Genomic DNA, 17,820 nt, shown 5'->3' on the forward strand with positions numbered 1-17,820 from the left:
AGGGGTAGAGGAAGGGGTCCCCGAGTGCCATGGGGAGGGGTCTACGCGGGGTAGAGGAAGGGGTCCCCGAGTGCCATGGGGAGGGGTCTATGAGAGAGGGAGGCGGGCAGGGGTCCCCAAGTGCCATGGGGAGGGGTCCCCGGGTGGCAGGGGAAGGGGTCCATGCGGGGTAGAGGAAGGGGTCCCCGGGTGGCAGGGGAAGGGGTCCATGCGGGGTAGAGGAAGGGGTCCCCGGGTGGCAGGGGAAGGGGTCCATGCGGGGTAGAGGAAGGGGTCCCCGGGTGGCAGGGGAAGGGGTCCATGCGGGGTAGAGGAAGGGGTCCCCGGGTGGCAGGGGAACGGGTCTATGAGAGAGGAAGGCGGGCGGGGTCCCCGGGTGCCAGGAGACGGGGTCTATGTGGGGCAGGGGTCCCCGAGGAGGGGTCTACGCGGGTGGCGGTCCCGAGTGCCGTGGCAGGTGCCAGCACGGGGGCCCCGCAGCCCGCGGGGTGCCGGTGTCTGAGCCGCTCTCGCACCTGTGCGGACAACGGGGCCCAGGCTGTCCCGCGAGCAGAGGGGCCCGCCCGTGCCCAGCACCGCCTGCGGGAGGGTCCGGGTCTGACCTTCTGCCGGCCGCGCCCCACGGCTACAGCGAGCAGCGGCGGCGGCGGCGCCCCCTCTCCCTGCCCGCTGCCCCCGGTACCTGCCGCCCCCTCCCTGCCTCCTCTGCGGCCAGCCCTGCAGCGCCGCAACGCACCTGGCCACGGGGCCGCTCCCTCCCCCCCAACAAGCGCCGCGCTCATTGGCTATTTCCGCCTCTCCCTCCACTCGTGCCCCGGCCCAGGGCCGCGAGGCACCGGGGCTGGGAACCCGGGACTCGCCTCCAAGAACGGCGGCTACAGCTCCGGCGAAACGGGGCGGGGCCTCGGCGCCGGCTCGGAGCGATCGGCAGCGGGGCAGGAAAAGCTCCCGGAACCTACGCGCCCGGTAGCGTTCCCTGTCGGAGCCAATCTCCGACGGCGACTTCCGCTTCCGGGGCCGGTGCGCCCGGACTGGGCAGGGGTGACGGAGCGGCCAGGTAACGGGGAGGGGCGGAGAGGGCCCAAGCGCTACGCGGGAGGCAGCGGTGTCGGTTCTCCCCTCCCCCGTCCCTGGGCGAAGGCATCGTGCGTTACCTCTCTCGCCCCCACCCGCGGGCGCTGCTGGGGCGTAGCACCGTAGGCCCGGAGACTGGAGAGGTCATGGAGTCCCCTGCGCGCCCGGCGGGGCTACGTCTGACCGAGCGCACCCCTGGCCGGCGTTTGTCCAACCTGCTCTTAAAAATCCCCACCGCTGGCGATTCCACAGCCTCCCGAGGCAGCGTCTTCCCGCGCTCAACCACCCTGGCGGGAAGTTTTTCCTAAAGTCCAACCGAAACCGCCCTCGCTGCCAGTTAAGCCCCTTGCTTCTTGCCCTGCCCTCAGAGGTTAAGAAGAACAGTTCTCCTCCCCCTCCTCCTTGTAACAGCCTTTCACATACTTGAAAATTGTTATCCTGTCCCCTCTCAGTCTTCTCTTTTCCAAACTGTACAAACCCAATTCTTTCAATCTTCCCTCGTAGGTCATGTTTCCTAGACCTTTAATCATTTTTGTTACTCTTCTCTGGACTTTCTCCAGTTGTCCACATCCTTCCTGAAATGTGGCGCCCAGAATTGGACACAATACTCCAGTTGAGGCTTAATCAGCACGGAGGAGGAGAGCAGAAGAATTACTTCTCGGGCCTTGCTCACACCACTCCTGCTAATACATCCCAGAATCGTTTTTTTTTTTTTCTTTGTTTTTGCAACAGTGTTACACTGTTGACTCATGTTTAGCTTCTGATTAACTATGACCCCCGGATTCCTTTCTGCAGTACTCCTTAGGCCAGTGGCCTCCAACCTTTTTATGCACAAGATCCCTTTTTTTTTTAATTTAAGTGCAACCCAGGACCTACCCATCCCCTTCCCCGAGGCCCCGCTCTGCTCACTCCATCTCCTTCCCTCTGTCACTTGCTATCCCCCACCCCCACTCACTTTCACTGGGCTGGGGTTGGGGTTTGGGAGGGGGTGTGGGCTCTAGGCTGGGGCTGAGAGGTTTGGAGTGTGGGAGGGGGCTCTGGGCTGAGCCTGGGGCAGAGTGTTGGGATGCAGGAGGGGATGCAGGCTCTAGGAGGGAGTTGGGTGCAGGAGAGGGCTCCAGGCTGGGGTGAGTGTTGGAGAGCCGGAGGGGGTATGGGGTGCTGGCTCCAGGAGGGGGCTTAGGGCTAGGGGTTTGGGGTGCAGGCTCCTGCCGGGCAGCACTTATCTCGAGCGGCTCCCAGTTGATGGTGCAGTGGGGCTAAGGCAGGTTCCCTGCCTGCCCCAGCCCCACGCCGTACCCGAAAGTGGCCATTATGCCCCTGTGGCGCCTGGGGGCGGGGGCAGAACAGGGCTCCACGCACAGCTCCTCTCTGCAGGCACCACCCCTGCAGTTCCTGTTGGCTGCAGTTCCCCATTCCCGGCCAATGGGAGCTGCAGGGGCAGTGCTTGCAGGCAGGAGCAGCACACGGAGACCCCTTCCCTCCCGGGGCCTCAGGGGCATGCGGGCTGCTTCCTGGAGCAGTGCAGGGCCAGGGAAGGCAGGGAGCCTGCCTTAGCCCTGCTGCACCACCGGACTTTTAGCAGCCAGAGATTGTGATCGACTGGCAAAGGCTCCAGGATCAATCAGTCGATTGCGATCTACTGGTTGGTGACCTCTGCCTTAGACAGTGTTTTCTCATTTTGTATGTGTGCAACTGATAGTTCGTTCCTAAGTGGAGTACTTTGCATTTGTCCGTATTGAATTTCATCCTATTTACTTCAGACCATTTCTCCAGTTTGTCCAGATCATTTCAATTTTAATCCTATTTTCCTAAGCACGTGCAACCCCTTCCAGCTTGGCATCGTGTGTTACTTAACCCTTTCCAACCGGAGTGCTCTTCCTCTCCTCAGCCCTCCTCCTTCCACCACCCCCACTGCTGTCCCTGGGAATGGGCATCCTGTGTTACCTAACCCTCCCCTACCTCCTTGTGCTCTTCCTCCACCCAGTCGTCCCCCCGTGTGCCCCTTCCCACTTTGCCACCTTCACCTGATTCTGCCCCCCCCCCCCCGCCAACTTTGAATGTTTCTAATTTATTTACATTTCAGTGACTAAGGGATTTTTTAAAAATTACATAGCCTCTTCTGACCTTGATTTTCTGCTAGGGCTATAAACATAAACCACCACAGAATAAGTCACCTTTGTAGTGGGTGGGAGGCAGTGCCGCCTGGGCAGGGCACGGATTGGGAGCCAGAAAACCCCAGCTCTGCCACTGAACTGCTGTGTGATGCTGTAAGTGTCTTTGCACTTGGAGATTTAGGTATGAAAAATGTTGTATAAGTATTTAAGCGTTGCTCTTTGGAGGCACTGTTCATTGGCCCCTGGCTTTGTGCTGGTGTGTTTGTCTCAGTGCTCTGTTGCTATTGAAGAATAGCTCACTGGTTTTTAGATGTGATACACTGTATACGTGTTCCCAGTATTTTTTTTTTTTTAGTATATCTTCCCACGAGGAAAAATGGTTCCTAGTAGAAGGATAACTGGGAAAGGGTTATACAAATCTCTTCCTTACTATTTTGATGGGAAAATATATATAGTTATCTCCATCTTTAATTCCTTCAGGCTTTCATAGTCTTTGGACACCATCTCCCTCTTGTCCCCCAGAAGTCTTGGAGGCCCTTTCAATCACCTCTTTTTAGCACCACTACAGTCAACTAACTTCTGTTAAAAACTAGGAATACTGAATCATTTTTAACTTACTTTTTCCAACAAAATATGTTGAAATGTGGAGGTCACAAACCGCTGCTGATAGGACAGCTTAGTGTTTTTTGAAGAGAGGACACTTAAAAATTATCACATTTTCTCCTCCAGCCCTTCCTTCTTTTACTCAATAGGTAACCCTCTACACCTTCCCCCAAAATTGCCCTCATTAATCATTAGTTTTTATTTATAAAAGAGTCCAACCAAAGCTCTAGGTACATGTACAACAATTTAAAACGCAGAACATCAGAATACATTCCCTACTATCATAAAATAACTATCTTTGTCTCCACCCTCATCAGCTTGTCCTCTGCTTGTTTATGGGCCTTTACTGTTGCTCCGTTGACTTCAACAGAGCTATGCTGTCTTATATCAGCTGAGGATCTGGCCCTATCTTTTTGTTTTTCGGTGATGAGGAGCCAAATCAGCTCCATTGGGGGTTGGTACACAGCTGTGACACTATCAGTAGTCCAAAGAGTTAATTACAATATGAGTTTGGAAAGCCAATGTCCCTAGTTAGATTGACAGAAACACTGTTTTTGTAGGCGTCATGTGAGTTGAATAATTTTAAAATGTTGTTAATAAATATTAACATGATCAGTGACGTTGATTTGTCTAACTTGATGATTTCCAAACTGGTCTGCTGTCCACTTGCCAAGGGCCACGAAGAGCAGGCTGGTCATATGGAGGAATTTAGATTAAACAATCAAAGTGGTTTCTTCTAGCCTTAAAAATCTGTGATTTAGGTCAGGGCTTAAACACTTTCATAGTTTGATTACATTGAGTCTGCTTAGTCTGATCAAATTCATTAAGACCAAGATGTCAAATTACTATTCATTTTTGGTTTATAATACATAAAAAAAATCTGTCTCGTGCTTTGGACATCTTTGATGTTTCTTTAAAACTCATACAGTAGAGAATAATGCATCTGATTTTCACCATATATTTGAGATAATGGACTAACCCCTTAGTGCAAAAAGATTAAAGTACTCCCCCTCCCCAGATACCAGCTGTCCAACTTCACTTTCCCAACAGTCTGAGATTAAAAAAATGAAATTTTCAACATACCACAAAGGTCAACAAACTTGGGTTATTTCAGCCGAAAGACAGGGAGTGAGATCCAAATATGAAGGGCCCATATATACCTTTGTTGATGGCCATGGTAACAGTATTGCTCAGAGAGAGAGACGATCTTTTAAGAAAGCAGGATACAGGCTGTCCTAACTGGCATACAAATTGCAGTACATACCAATTAACAAAAAAATAGATTCTTTGACATACTTCTATGGCTGTAGCTGTGTCCAATGAGACATTTGAGAACAGAGTGAAATGTTTCATGCATTGTGATATGTACACCTTGTCCCTCAAATTAAATACTGGTAGTTAAGTTTCAAAATATTCATTGGAGTTGCATGTACTATATAATAAGTAGAGCTGGTTGGGAATTCTTTGACAGAACACTTTTTGTTGGAAGATGCTGATTTGTCAAAACCAAAACGTTGCAGAAACATTGGATTTCAATTGAACTTTTGTTGGGACGGTGTCTCAGGTGGAGATGGAATTTCTGGTGAAAATGGGCGGGGGGGGGCGTGCAAGCATGTACACAAACTCTATTCCCCCTTTCTCCCCTTTTTGGGTTCCAGGTATTTTAATGCACAATTTTAAAGGAGTTGTGATTAACCAGGTTTATTAGGGTACAGTTTATGCAGAACTAAGCCATAGTAGCATTAAATTAGAGTATTAAAAGAGTGTCTCCTAAAATGGTAAATTGTGTCTTTCATTATCCAATATGAGATTTTTGAAGCCATAAGACTATTTTAAAATTTAAATTATTCAAATAAGGAGATTTAATGCATCAGTGCTCAGAAAAAATGGTAATGTAATTTCCTAAATGGTAAAAAGATTTCCAACATGAAATATTTCAATCAAAAATGTTAGAAATGTTTATACTAGACAGTGTTTTTGAAAACACATTAGCATCTGTGAAAGGATCACAATGACATTACAATACCAAATTTGGATAAACTGTCATCTCTAATGTCCTGCAATGTTTGCTTTTATATATTTCAATCATATGTAAATCCTTCCCATCTCCCTGGGCAACATCTCTAATGTGTTCAGCTTTGTATCTGAAAATCCACATAGTGCTAGTCACTTTGAGTAGAAACTAGTATTGTTCTGTAAAGAAGATAAATGCTAGTGTTCACAAATTCCCTTACAATGATTATCAGAGAAGAATGTTGCCTTTTGGTACACTAGCTGTCACTGGAGTTCAGTGAACTGAACAGTTAGAACCCCAGGCAGATTGGTCAAGTGCTGCTAATCAGAAATGATTTACCAAAACTAGTATAGCATACCTAACCATGAAAATTTGACTTTTGAAGCACAGCGTGAAGGATCTCTACATTATTATTATTATTTATTATTAGAACTCTTAATAAAACATCTGTTTCTATTCTGAGGAGTACTGTTTACAACATTGCTGAAGCTGCCTCGGTACGGTACGGTGGTGTTAGAAATCACTCTCCCTCTCCTCCCCAATTTTCCGAAGGAGAACGTCTGTCTTAGGAAGTCTGTTCAAACAAAAGTAAATTGTGTACCTTGAAAGAGCTGTCGGTTTTTTTTAATCTTTTCCTGCAGACATGGGGCATGGACATGAGCATGGTCATGGGAAAATGGAACTCCCTGACTATAAACAATGGAAGATAGAGGGTACTCCACTACAGGATGTCCAAGAAAAACTGGCTAAGCGGGGTCTCAGAGACCCATGGATTCGGTAAGTGAGAGAATGCATCATTCAGATATGTAGATACACACACACACACACACACACACGTGTGCACACTTCCTGTAACCTTGTGATGTCATTGTGGATGGTTCTTTTTAGCAAAAACGCTGGAAAAACACCTAGAGTACATCCGTTAACACATAAAAAAATGTAGTTCATTTTTTGTGTAGAGGTTACTTGTATTGCGTTACCCTCAGAGCCTCCTCACATTGTAAAGTTCAGCCATACTTTTTGATGTTTTATGATTAAATGAAAACATGTCCTTCCAGATTTTGTTCTGCAGGAGAGGTGAGCACACTGTTTACATTTAGCCTGACCTATCCCACAAATACTTAAGTTGGGGAGTTCCATGATCTTGGCCTTCGTTGAGCAAGGCATTGAAACAATGCTTGAATTTAAGTGTGTGAGTAATCCTGTCCCTATTCAGCAAAGCACTTAAGCATGGGCTTAAATCTCATTGATTTCAATGGAACTTCAGTACAGTATGTGCTTAAAAGCTTTGCTGAATAGGAACAGGATTACTTGTGTGCTTATTAAGTGTTTTGCTGAATTGAGGCCTTTAATTGAAGTTTTGAACTGTAGTAGCAGATGCCTTGGGGTTTCATTCTGCTTTGTTCTATGTTTGCTAAGCAGTTCATGAAAATTATATAGAAAACTGTTAAGGTGAATCAAGTCATGGAAGACGTGATCTTAGTCCCCTGAACTGGGGAGGTATTTTACTCCCTAGAGCTATTATACATTGTTTAGATAGCTATAGAGATAGGGCTTGGATGGGGAGAAATATATAACATTCTCCTTTACCATTTTTCAGCCTTCGGGAATGAAAAGTGGCATGCCTCATGCTCCATTGTCCCATTCTACAGGAAGACAAAAGCCCTACAATAGCTATTCCATGGTCCTATAGGGAAATCATCATACCTGCTTCCTCCTATACTGCTATGCAGTTTTTACCATGAGTTTTAAAGCAAGCTGTTGGGGGGATATTGCTGTATCAATTCTTCTTATGACCTATTGGGGGTGGGTTTGGGTGGATTGAGTGATCCTTTATTTGCTTTTATTTGTTCAGAAGATAGTGTAAGAGTATTACATAGTCTCTAACTTTATGTCAATGACTATATTTTAATGTTACCAGGAGTTGTGTTACCAGGTATTAACTATCTACGGTTATCAGCTGTCTCTGAACCCTACTTTGTAAGCCCCTGACATTCCGTTTTTTATTCTTGCTTCTATTTCTTGTGAGTTCAAGCTTATAAAATTCTCTCTAGTTAAATAGTTAATTTTATCAGGAGCACAATAATATTTCTCTTTTCTGCAGGAGTAAAGTTTACTACAACAAAAAAATGGCCATACTCCAACACATTCTTCCAAAATGCAGCATAAATAGCCAGTAAATTAATCCCACACCCTCTTGTGCACATGCTTCCTAAGTATATTGCTCTGAAACTGCTCCAAAATGCTGCATAGGGCTTAGAAAAACTCATACTGTTTATTCCCTTTCCTAGGTGAAAAATTGCCGTGTTTCTCAGAACACGGGTTTATGAGTTGAAAAAAATGAATTGTTTACTGGATTTGTTGAATATTGACTAAGGAAGAAAGTGCAGAATCTCTTGTAGATTAAAGTATTGGATCTCTCCTGCATGTCTTTGCCTAATGCAGAATTATGTATAAAGCAATGCTTAAATCCCACACTGAGACAAGCCTTCAGTACTAGTTTCATAGCAATCTCTTTAGTGAAGACATGATAGAAGTATCAAGATCTGTGTACTACATTTATTAATAAAAAGAAAAGGAGTACTTGTGGCACCTTAGAGACTAACCAATTTATTTGAGCATGAGCTTTCGTGAGCTACAGCTCACTTCATCGGATGCATACCGTGGTATCCGTGCATACAGTTTTCCACGGTATGCATCCGATGAAGTGAGCTGTAGCTCACGAAAGCTCATGCTCAAATAAATTGGTTAGTCTCTAAGGTGCCACAAGTCCTCCTTTTTCTTTTTGCGAAGACAGACTAACACGGCTGTTACTCTGAAACCTACATTTATTAATGTTGTCCTTCTGAAGAATATCTTGTACTAAGAATCCTAAAGTAGCAAAACCTCTCTGGGCTTTTTTCTTTTAGTTGGTATTGGCACCTGTCAAAAGGCTGGGAAATCTAAGACCAGTGTAGCCTAATTTATTTACGTACAACTTCTATGTAGATTTAGCCCTGGTGAACAAATACAGATTTACAGCCCTGAAGACTGAAATTCTTTATCCACTTAGTAGGAACAAAGTACTAGCACCTACAGAACAAGTCTCCCATCCAGTGTGCCTTAACCCTGAGGCAGAGACACTACCTACACAGGACAAAGGGTAGATGAGTGTCTACAGACCATTCAGTCCTTGACAACTCTGCTGAGACTCTCATCAAAACTATCAGTATCAAATGCGGTGATGGTGATTCTGATTTAGGTTCTTATCCTCTGGTAGATTGTTTTTTCCTTAGCTGTGTCTCTGTGTCCTCTGCAAATATGATAGTGGAATTCAGAGCTTTGTTTCTGGAACAGATTATATTATTTGTGATGGATTTAATATTTCATCTGGATCTGATAAGTCTAAGTACTTTATGACTGAAGAGGTAGTAACAGCTGTAGTTCACATAAATGCTCAGTGAGGTAAAGGCTTGCATAAGACAGATTGTTATGGTCTTTAAACCAAAAGATAGAAATAAAGAATATCTATCTTTTTAAACAGCACAGAAAGGTCTATTCAAACTATGTTGAGAGTAAAAAGAAAAGGAGGACTTGTGGCACCTTAGAGACTAACAAATTTATTTGAGCATAAGCTTTCGTGAGCTACAGCTCACTTCATTGGATGCATTCAGTGGAAAATACAGTGGGGACGAGTTTTTTCATGCAGTTTGATAGATTTCCGCTCCATAAGGCTAAATTCAGTGCCTTGCATGTTAATTTCACCAGTAAGACTCAAGCAAGGAAATGTCTAATGCTTTACCATTAGATGGTAAACTCTTTGGGTCAGGGATTGTCTTTTCGTTCTGTGCTTGTACAGTACCTAGCACAATGGGTCCTGGTGTCTGACTAAAACTCCTAGATGTTAAAGTAATAAAAATAATGATATTTACACCTGCCTCATTCAGAAGTGGCACAGGAGCACTTGCTTCATTCACTCCATATCTTGTATATAAACAACTTGTGGGTTCTGTTTTTCCAGCATACAGAAAGTAAGTAGGACACAGAAACAGAAGACACTGCACATGTATAGCTAAAGTTGCAGAAAAAATATATTTTCTTACTGAAGGTGTCTTATGTGATCATGTAATATGGTAATTAAAGGTTGGCATGACACACATGCATAAGGGGGCATAGTTAACTTTATAGTATTTCCTGAAGTTTCCTGAGTGCTTTAACTATGGAAACCTTACATTCAAAAAAGCTATGCATTGAAAATAACTTTTTGCATATAAATGCATTTGTGTTGTCATATGGAATCTGAGTGGATCTTCTAACTTTGTTCTATCTGTCGGTTTTGGTTTTTCCTAGCAATGAAGCATGGAGATATATGGGTGGCTTTGCAAAACCTGTCACTGTTATGGACGTTCTCACCAAAGGTTTCAAGTGGGGATTCGTAGCCTTTGTGGTAGCTCTTGGGGTTGAGTACACACTGTTCCCTCCGAAGAAAAATGGAGGACATCACTGAAGATGGAGTAGCAGAACTTCTCAAAGTTATTTACACAGTTCTAAATTAAAATGTTATACAATAGCTTACTGCTTTTGTTGCACATGTAAAGATGCCTATTAAAATTTCTCATTGGCAAGAGCATGTTTCTGTGGCTTTGTCATCTTGTCTTGGAGGGAAAAAAAATAAAAACTTACCAATGATGCTCCCAAATCTAAACCTGACTTGATTCATGGAAAAACAAGATCCACGTGAGATGATATGTATCATTGATTGAACTAGTGAGGAAAATAATATTGATGCTCTGCCAACTTGAAACTCCAAAAGAAGAAGCTGCTTGTACCCTATTGTACAGCTCTTCACAATACTAACACCCCTCCTTTCTTGCAAGCTTTGATCAGCTGTGAAATAGTGAACAGATCAACAGTTAACTAACACTAGCCTTCGATCATAACTCCATACAGTGAATTGGAGCTGCCCTCAGAGGTGTTGCTCCAGGCTGTCTGCCAACTCAGGCTGAAATCATGCTTTTAAGGTTATTCATGCAAACAAATGGCTACCTAGACTTTTTTTTTAATGCAAACGTAGATTCTGGAGCACATGTAATTTCTAAAAATAGCTTATTAACTGCTGACATAGGGCTTGTCTTCACTTCAACAGTTAGTTCATTAGTATACTTGAGTTCCTGTCTTTGAGCTAGTCTTGCTCACTGTAAAATGACACTTGATCTACATAGAATAGTTGGCTTAGCAGCTGATAAGTTGTTGTAACTCAGCTGCTGCATTCTCCAGTGTCAGCAGCAGTCTATCTTAACAGTCCCACCCTTCCCCCAGACACAATTCAGCTAGCATAAGCTTAAAGCACCACAAACTTGAGACAGAGATCTTTGTGTGAATGAGAGCTGGGTTTGGGGCAAAACTCCAAGTGATAGCCCAAGCTAACAATTCAGTGTGAGGTAATGTTAAAGAGGTAATGTTCTCAGTTCAGTATGTATTGAGAAGCTGGTATTTTGAATTAAGCCATGTACTGCAGAGAAGATAACTCTATAGAGTAATATTAACTGCAACTGTGGAAACTGATTGGGAAACTATCTTACACAAGTTTCAGAGTGGTAGCCATGTTGCTGGCACATGATGGCATATATCACATTGGTAGATGTGCAGGTGAATCACATTTGCTCCAATCAGACAGAGACAAACACCTACAGGATCTCTATCAAGCGTTCTTACAATTACAATACCCACCCAGTGAAGTGAAGAAACAGATTGACAGAGCCAGAAGGGTACCCAGAAGTCACCTACTACAGGACAGGCCCAACAAAGAAAGTAACAGATCGCCACTAGCCGTCACCTACAGCCCCCAACTCAAACCTCTCCAACGCATCATCAAGGATCTACAACCTATCCTGAAGGACAACCCCTCACTCTCACAGACCTTGGGAGACAGGCCAGTCCTCGCTTACAGACAGCTCCCCAACCTGAAGCAAATACTCACCAGCAACTACACACCACCCAGCAAAAACACTAACCCAGGAACCAATCCCTGCAACAAACCCCGTAGCCAACTCTGTTCATATATCTATCCAAGGGACACCATCATAGGACCTAACCACATCAGTCACAGCATCAGGGGCTCGTTCACCTGCACATACATCTACCAATATGATATGTGCCAGCAATGCCCCTCTGCCATGTATATTGGCCAAACCAGACAATCTCTATGCAAAAGAATAAATGGACACAAATCAGACATCAAGAATTGTAACATTCAAAAACCAGGAGGAGAGCTCTTCAGTCTGCTGGGACATTCAATAACAGACTTTTTCTTCAACAAAAAACTTCAAAAACAGATTTCAATGAGAAACTGCAGAACTGGAATTAATTTGCAAACTGGACACCATCAAATTAGGCCTGAATAAAGACTGGGAGTGGCTGGGTCACTGCAAAAAGTAATTTTCCCTCTGTTGATATTCACCCCTTCTTGCCAACACTTGAGAATAGGCCATTTCCACCTTGATTGAATTGGCCTTGTTAGCACAGGCCCCCCCACTTGGTAGGGCAACTCCCATCTTTTCGTGTGCTGTAATATATATACTGCTTACTGTATTTTTTCACTCCATGCTTCTGATGAAGTGGGTTTTAGCCCACGAAAACTTATGCCCAAATAAATTTGTTAGTCTCTAAGGTGCCACAAGGACTCCTCGTTGTTTTTATCTTACACAAGATAATCTTCTGAGCCAGCTCAAGTGCTGCAATAAGTAAATGAGAATATGAGTGTGAGATACGGGAGATATTTTTTTTACTACCTCAGTTGCACTGGGTGTTACTGAAAGATCTTCTAAAACGTATTTCAAAGACAAATGTTTTTTCCAGGAGACTTAATTAAAACAGGATAACAAGGATAAAGAATATGTCTCCTCAGAGCTCAGAAAATACATATAACTTCAAATGCCTGGTAAATAGTATATGAAAACCCAAGATGCTCCACACTGCTATTTGGCAAGGTTTCTTTAATGACGCTTGGTCAGAATATCCAGATTTTATACATAAAATAACTCATCTATTCTAACACATCTACAACCCAAAAAACAATTTATCCATAGAGTTGACCATATGGTAAGGTAGAACGTTCTAATTCGCAGCTCAGAAAACAGTAATCATTTCTTAAACTCAGTTATATAGGAAGGCTAAGTTGTGCTTTTCTTAATGAAAAAACATGAACTTTTTGGGAGATGGAGAGTTTAAGGAAGCTCTTTGTGGGGTGTTGGCAGGGCTGCTATGGGCATGTCAACAGCTGGGAGTGGGGAACAGGCATCGATTTCCATTCTCCTTACATTACCCCTGTGGGGAGTCAGGGGCTCCTCTTAGCGTGGGCCCATGGGAGTTACAAATTTTGCCGACAAATATCTAAATAAATTGTTCCCTTAAAAGCACAGAGGGTTTAAATCTTCCCCAATGTCTTTCAGGAAGAGAGAGACTGGTAGGCTGCTATCAGCACCACTAGAAAAAGATTGTGATAATTTCCTGTTTACATCAATGACGGTGTAATAAGAAAATACAATGGCTTTTATTTTACACAATTTTTGACAATTTTTCGTAAATAAGTGGAAGAACATCAAGATAGAAACAAATACTACATATAACGGCTGTTACAGTGTCACTGAGTAAAAATTACAAAATTTCAGACCTGGATTTATTTTTTAAATTTGATGTTACGAATACATTATATGATTAGAGCAGCAAATGTCCCAATTTATATATCAACAGAACATTGTCATACATTAAATAATTTAATATTTTCTCCATTTATGCTGTTTTCAACAATAATTAAATTGTTCTACTGTATGGATTTAGTTTATAGACTATATATATATATATATATATATTTGTCTTCCATTTTTTACTCTGTTTTTGAATATGAAGCCAAGTTGATTGCTCTTAACTAATTCTTTTTTAAGAGACACACTGCATGTTAATATCCCACGTGTGTTGTAATAAGAAAATTTGCTGTGACTTGCTGCCAGATTTAACATTTATATATTTAAACTCAAGGTTTTTACGACAAGGTGTGAAGGATGTTACAGGGGCTGCTTTGGTCCAGATTTTAAACGTACTAAATTATCCATTTCTGTGAAATGTCCTGCCAATGTGGAAGTTGGAACACTGGACTATCAAACACATACTGCCTCTTCGCTGCAACATAGCATTGTGTAAGGGGTCCATTCTGATCTCAGTTGTGTAGCAGCATGTTGCCTTGTGCCTTGAAAATCCAAAAGCAAGACAAATATAGTAAAAGATTTCAACAATTATTAACTTTGGCGAGAGGTTGAAATCACTGGATTTGTACAGCTTCCACAAAAGATCTTTCCTTGGGAATATGAAAATCATAGCTACCAAGGAAAGGAAGTCAGTGGAAATAATTTTCTTTGGTAAACACTGTTGCAAATGATGCCCTAAAACAGAAGAAAAATGTAAACACAATCATGGACCACCTTTTAACAAAAAGAAAAGGAGGACTTGTGGCACGTTTAGACTAACAAATTTATTTAAGCATAAGCTTTTGTGAGCTACAGCTCACTTCATTGGATGCATTCAGATGAAGTGAGTTGTAGCTCACGAAAGCTTATGCTCAAATAAATTGGTTAGTCTCTAAGGTGCCACAAGTCCTCCTTTTCTTTTTGCTAATACAGACTAACGCGCTGCTACTCTGACACCTTTTAACAGTAAGCTCAGACAACAGAATGATTTGCTAAGGAAAGTTGCTGAATTGTCATTATTGAGATACCACTTGAGATTAAAGCTAAAGAGGGAACAAACATGTGTGCTGTAGAAATTTGACCACTGTCCTGCATTGATTCAGTGGAATGGACTGCATGACTTGAGATTCTTTCCAACCCTAATATTTATAATGAACTCTGGTTTTCTGCACTTACACTTGATGCACCCACATGGCTCGTGGCTACTTACATTAATCCTTTTTGGTTAGATCAACAGGCTAATTATTCAAAAGTTTAGACCTTTACACTGAAATGTGCTGACATTTATTTTCCTGAATACCTATAAATAGCACCTTCTTTTTGAGATTTATTTATGTATGCATTTAGAGTTACAGTTTCTCACTGTTATGAATACAATAAATTATTATTTACCCTGTTAGCTATTTTGGGTTCTGTAATGCTATAAAGGGAGCTTAATTGTGCTATAGCTCCTGTATCGTCAAAAGAATTGTTGGCTAAATGTTCCAAATACTAAATATTTACTAGCAGTGATGTTAGCAAGATCCTATTTTGTTATTCGGATCCTAGGCTGAGTTTGCAGAGCTGGGACTGAAAAAGGTGGTAATAGATATAACGTTTTAAATTGTAAACGGGTCTGAAAACCATTTAATAATAAATCTAAAGCTCTGCAGTGTTATTTGTTACAGAATTTTTTTAATTACTGCACTTCAGGGTTTGGGTACCAAGAAATCATGGGCGTTAAAGTCTAATCTACTTAACACTGCATGTAAAACTCACTCATGGTACTAAATCATTAGCTTGCTTGTATACCAAAATTAAATTCAATAGTGAAGATAGATTCCAAGTTCACAGAGGCTTTTCTGCCTGCTGCCAGAAGAGATGGAAGTAGTGAAAATCCTAAAAAGGTCCACATGTAGTGGACAGTGTGTAGTACTTTATAGTCAGACAGCACCTTCAGCAAAATGGATACGTACCCCAGAGAATACTGTAGCAAAGGACAGAGACCAAGACACAGGCCATGCATTTGCCCCAGCCCATGGTGATAATAGCCCTCAAGCTGGTGTGTGGGGTTTTTGGAATAAAGGAAAGCACAAGCTTTGGAATGTTTTTTCTGCGTGAGAAATAGCTCTGATTATATGGATTGTTACGAGTAAATGCAAATATGTTATCTGTATTTTAAACTATAGTCAATGAATAGTGGTAGGTCCATATGTTTGTAGCCATTTAATCAACATTCTGAAAATGCATCTTATGAACAGCAGAAAGAAGAAATATTCCAGTTGCCCTTTAGCCATAGAGTTTGGCAGTCTCATAGTGCCTCATTCATCCTTGCTGTGGGGTCTGTCAAAGTCAGATTCAGGACTCATATAATTTGTCAGACCACTCTGTTTATTAGCAAAGCACTTTGCCAATGTACCCAGATATATGTGAGCCCCCTGCAAAAGCTCAATCTAACTTATTTATACAGAAGCCAAAGCCAATTTAACATAGGAGACAAAAGGAAGCAGAAACTGACAAATATACATACATATCTTATTTGCATGCTAATGTTTACCAATCTCCTAGCTCAGTAGGAGCTCTAAGTTCATTAGTTTGAGGACCCATTGTCTCACACTCCTTAATGTTTCTCTTCCTGACAACTATATTTCAACAAACTCTTCAAGCAGCATTTCTTTAATGAATTACAATTTCAATATAATTCATTCTACTTTCACAGGTCCAACAGCTATAATGTCTTTATGTAGCTTGAACTGATGCAAAGTGAAATTGAAATATTTAAATGAAGAATAAAACCAAAATGAAAAAGCAACAACAAAAATATTAAAATAAATCCAGTACAGGTCAATATCATGGTCTGTCCCCAGTTATCTGCCACCTTTACCTACCTCATGCTACCAACAGCACAGTGTGTCAATTACTTCAAAGTCAATGGGACTTAAGGTGTGCTTAAATGCTTTCCTGATTCATGGCCTTAGAAATATGAAGGTAAGTGCTGTTATAAAAACCTAGACAGATAGAATAGTGATTTTTTCCTTGCTTATAATGTCCATGGATATAACATCAGACATGGCTATAATGTCAGTGTTATCACTTCCCCTTTTGATCTGCAACCTCAGTTTAGCCTATGATAACAGGGAGTATGCATGTTCACAGCATTACATGAGGAGAGTCACAGTTTTCCTTACCCTGCTTTTCTATGACATTGCTTTAACACCAAATATCATGCAGTGTGCTTTCAGTGTGAGGGTGCTGGCAAGAGAGGGTTTCTTGCAATAATCGTATCATGATACAATACAGGAGTGCAAAAACTCCTGATTTCTATTTCCTGGAGGGAGAGGCTTACATTTGCTAAAATGCCACTTTTTATACAACCCTTCTTATGACAAAGCTTTATTTTCACAGCCCAGTAAACGTCTGTGATCATGGGATTGCAGCTGTACTTTTCAGTGGAGTTTTACACCTCCATCTGATATTTTCCCAAGATGATGTTTATACAACAACAGCTTGTTTTACTAAGGCTCATTGTCTTACTTAATCCTTTCTTAAGCATCTCATGCTCTTGTGTCATTCTCTGTAAAGCAAAACAAGACATGCTATGTAAGGTACAATGTACAAAGTATTTCCACACTGAGCCCCAGGTCCCACTGCCTGGAATACACATGTGGATTGGCTGGTGTGCACTGTTTATTCCAGCTGGGTCCTGTATGAAATTGTGCTTGTGATGACGTGGTTTTAGATGGAAGCATAGAAGGAAACAAGTATTACTCAAGCTAACACTAGCTACGGTATTTTTTGAAATGCTTATGAGTCTTGTGCATCAGACATGTGTATGCCGCCCACCAAACACACTCTTTGCAGCACAACACGAATACTGTCTAGCAGTGGTGTGCCCTTTTGATGTGCATACTTTTGATTTTTTTTTATGCTATGTTGGCCTTAAGGTATGTCGTGAGCTGCCAGTGGTTTATGTTAGTTCTCTTACAGGCTTCAAAGAACCTTTAGAAACTAATCTGCAGGTGCTATTGTGTTTGGTGTACTGTTGAGATTTTATTTTCTGTATCTCATTGTAATTTTGAATCATTACAGAGCACTCCAAGTGCTTTAGCACGCAGGCGTGTATTTATTTAGAGCCTGATCTTGCTTCCATTGAAATCAGTAGGTATATTTCCTCGACTTCAGCAGCGCAGGATCAGGCCCTTAAATGTCATGGGTCAGATGTAAATGGCATAGCTCCATTAATTTCAACCAGCTGAAGGTCTGGCCATACATTATTAGTATTTTATTTTCAAAGACTCTCGGAGGTACACTG

The 17,820-nt window shown here is 42.4% G+C and overlaps 2 protein-coding genes across 21 annotated transcripts in view; one reads left to right on the forward strand and one right to left on the reverse strand.

Annotated features, from left to right (window-relative positions):
* The window catches only part of HYCC2 (hyccin PI4KA lipid kinase complex subunit 2), a 98,123-nt gene extending 96,358 nt beyond the window's left edge, over nucleotides 1–1,765 (reverse strand). For 6 of the 18 annotated variants that reach the window (XM_073306357.1, XM_073306356.1, XM_073306367.1 and 3 more), the window contains exon 1: nucleotides 516–671. The gene's annotated coding sequence lies outside the window, so the exon portion shown is untranslated. The other 12 variants (XM_073306364.1, XM_073306362.1, XM_073306355.1 and 9 more) reach the window with 8 other exon arrangements.
* NDUFB3 (NADH:ubiquinone oxidoreductase subunit B3) lies at nucleotides 907–10,417 on the forward strand. Of its 3 annotated transcripts, XM_073306391.1 has the most exons (4): nucleotides 907–1,057; nucleotides 3,218–3,372; nucleotides 6,450–6,585; nucleotides 10,138–10,417. In XM_073306391.1, exons 3-4 carry the CDS (start codon nucleotides 6,452–6,454, stop codon nucleotides 10,292–10,294), a joined length of 291 nt encoding a protein of 96 aa, XP_073162492.1. In that variant the 5' UTR covers nucleotides 907–1,057; nucleotides 3,218–3,372; nucleotides 6,450–6,451; the 3' UTR covers nucleotides 10,295–10,417. The 3 variants fall into 3 exon arrangements, with proteins under 3 accessions (XP_073162492.1, XP_073162493.1, XP_073162494.1); XM_073306392.1 differs by lacking the exon at nucleotides 3,218–3,372 and having other exon boundaries at nucleotides 973–1,057; XM_073306393.1 differs by lacking the exon at nucleotides 907–1,057 and having other exon boundaries at nucleotides 3,254–3,344.
* Nucleotides 10,418–17,820: the final 7,403 nt, after the last annotated feature.

The sequence above is a fragment of the Lepidochelys kempii genome, chromosome 11 (genome assembly GCF_965140265.1).
Source record: "Lepidochelys kempii isolate rLepKem1 chromosome 11, rLepKem1.hap2, whole genome shotgun sequence".
Classification (NCBI taxonomy): domain Eukaryota; kingdom Metazoa; phylum Chordata; order Testudines; family Cheloniidae; genus Lepidochelys; species Lepidochelys kempii.

What these genes read in the sequence shown, in the direction of transcription:
- NDUFB3 (XM_073306391.1), top strand. Translation starts at nt 6,452, where the DNA reads ATGGGGCATGGACATGAGCATGGTCATGGGAAAATGGAACTCCCTGAC. An exon ending in CTCAGAGACCCATGGATTCG is followed by an intron (nt 6,586 to 10,137) that starts GTAAGTGAGAGA and finishes GGTTTTTCCTAG; the next exon opens with CAATGAAGCATGGAGATATA.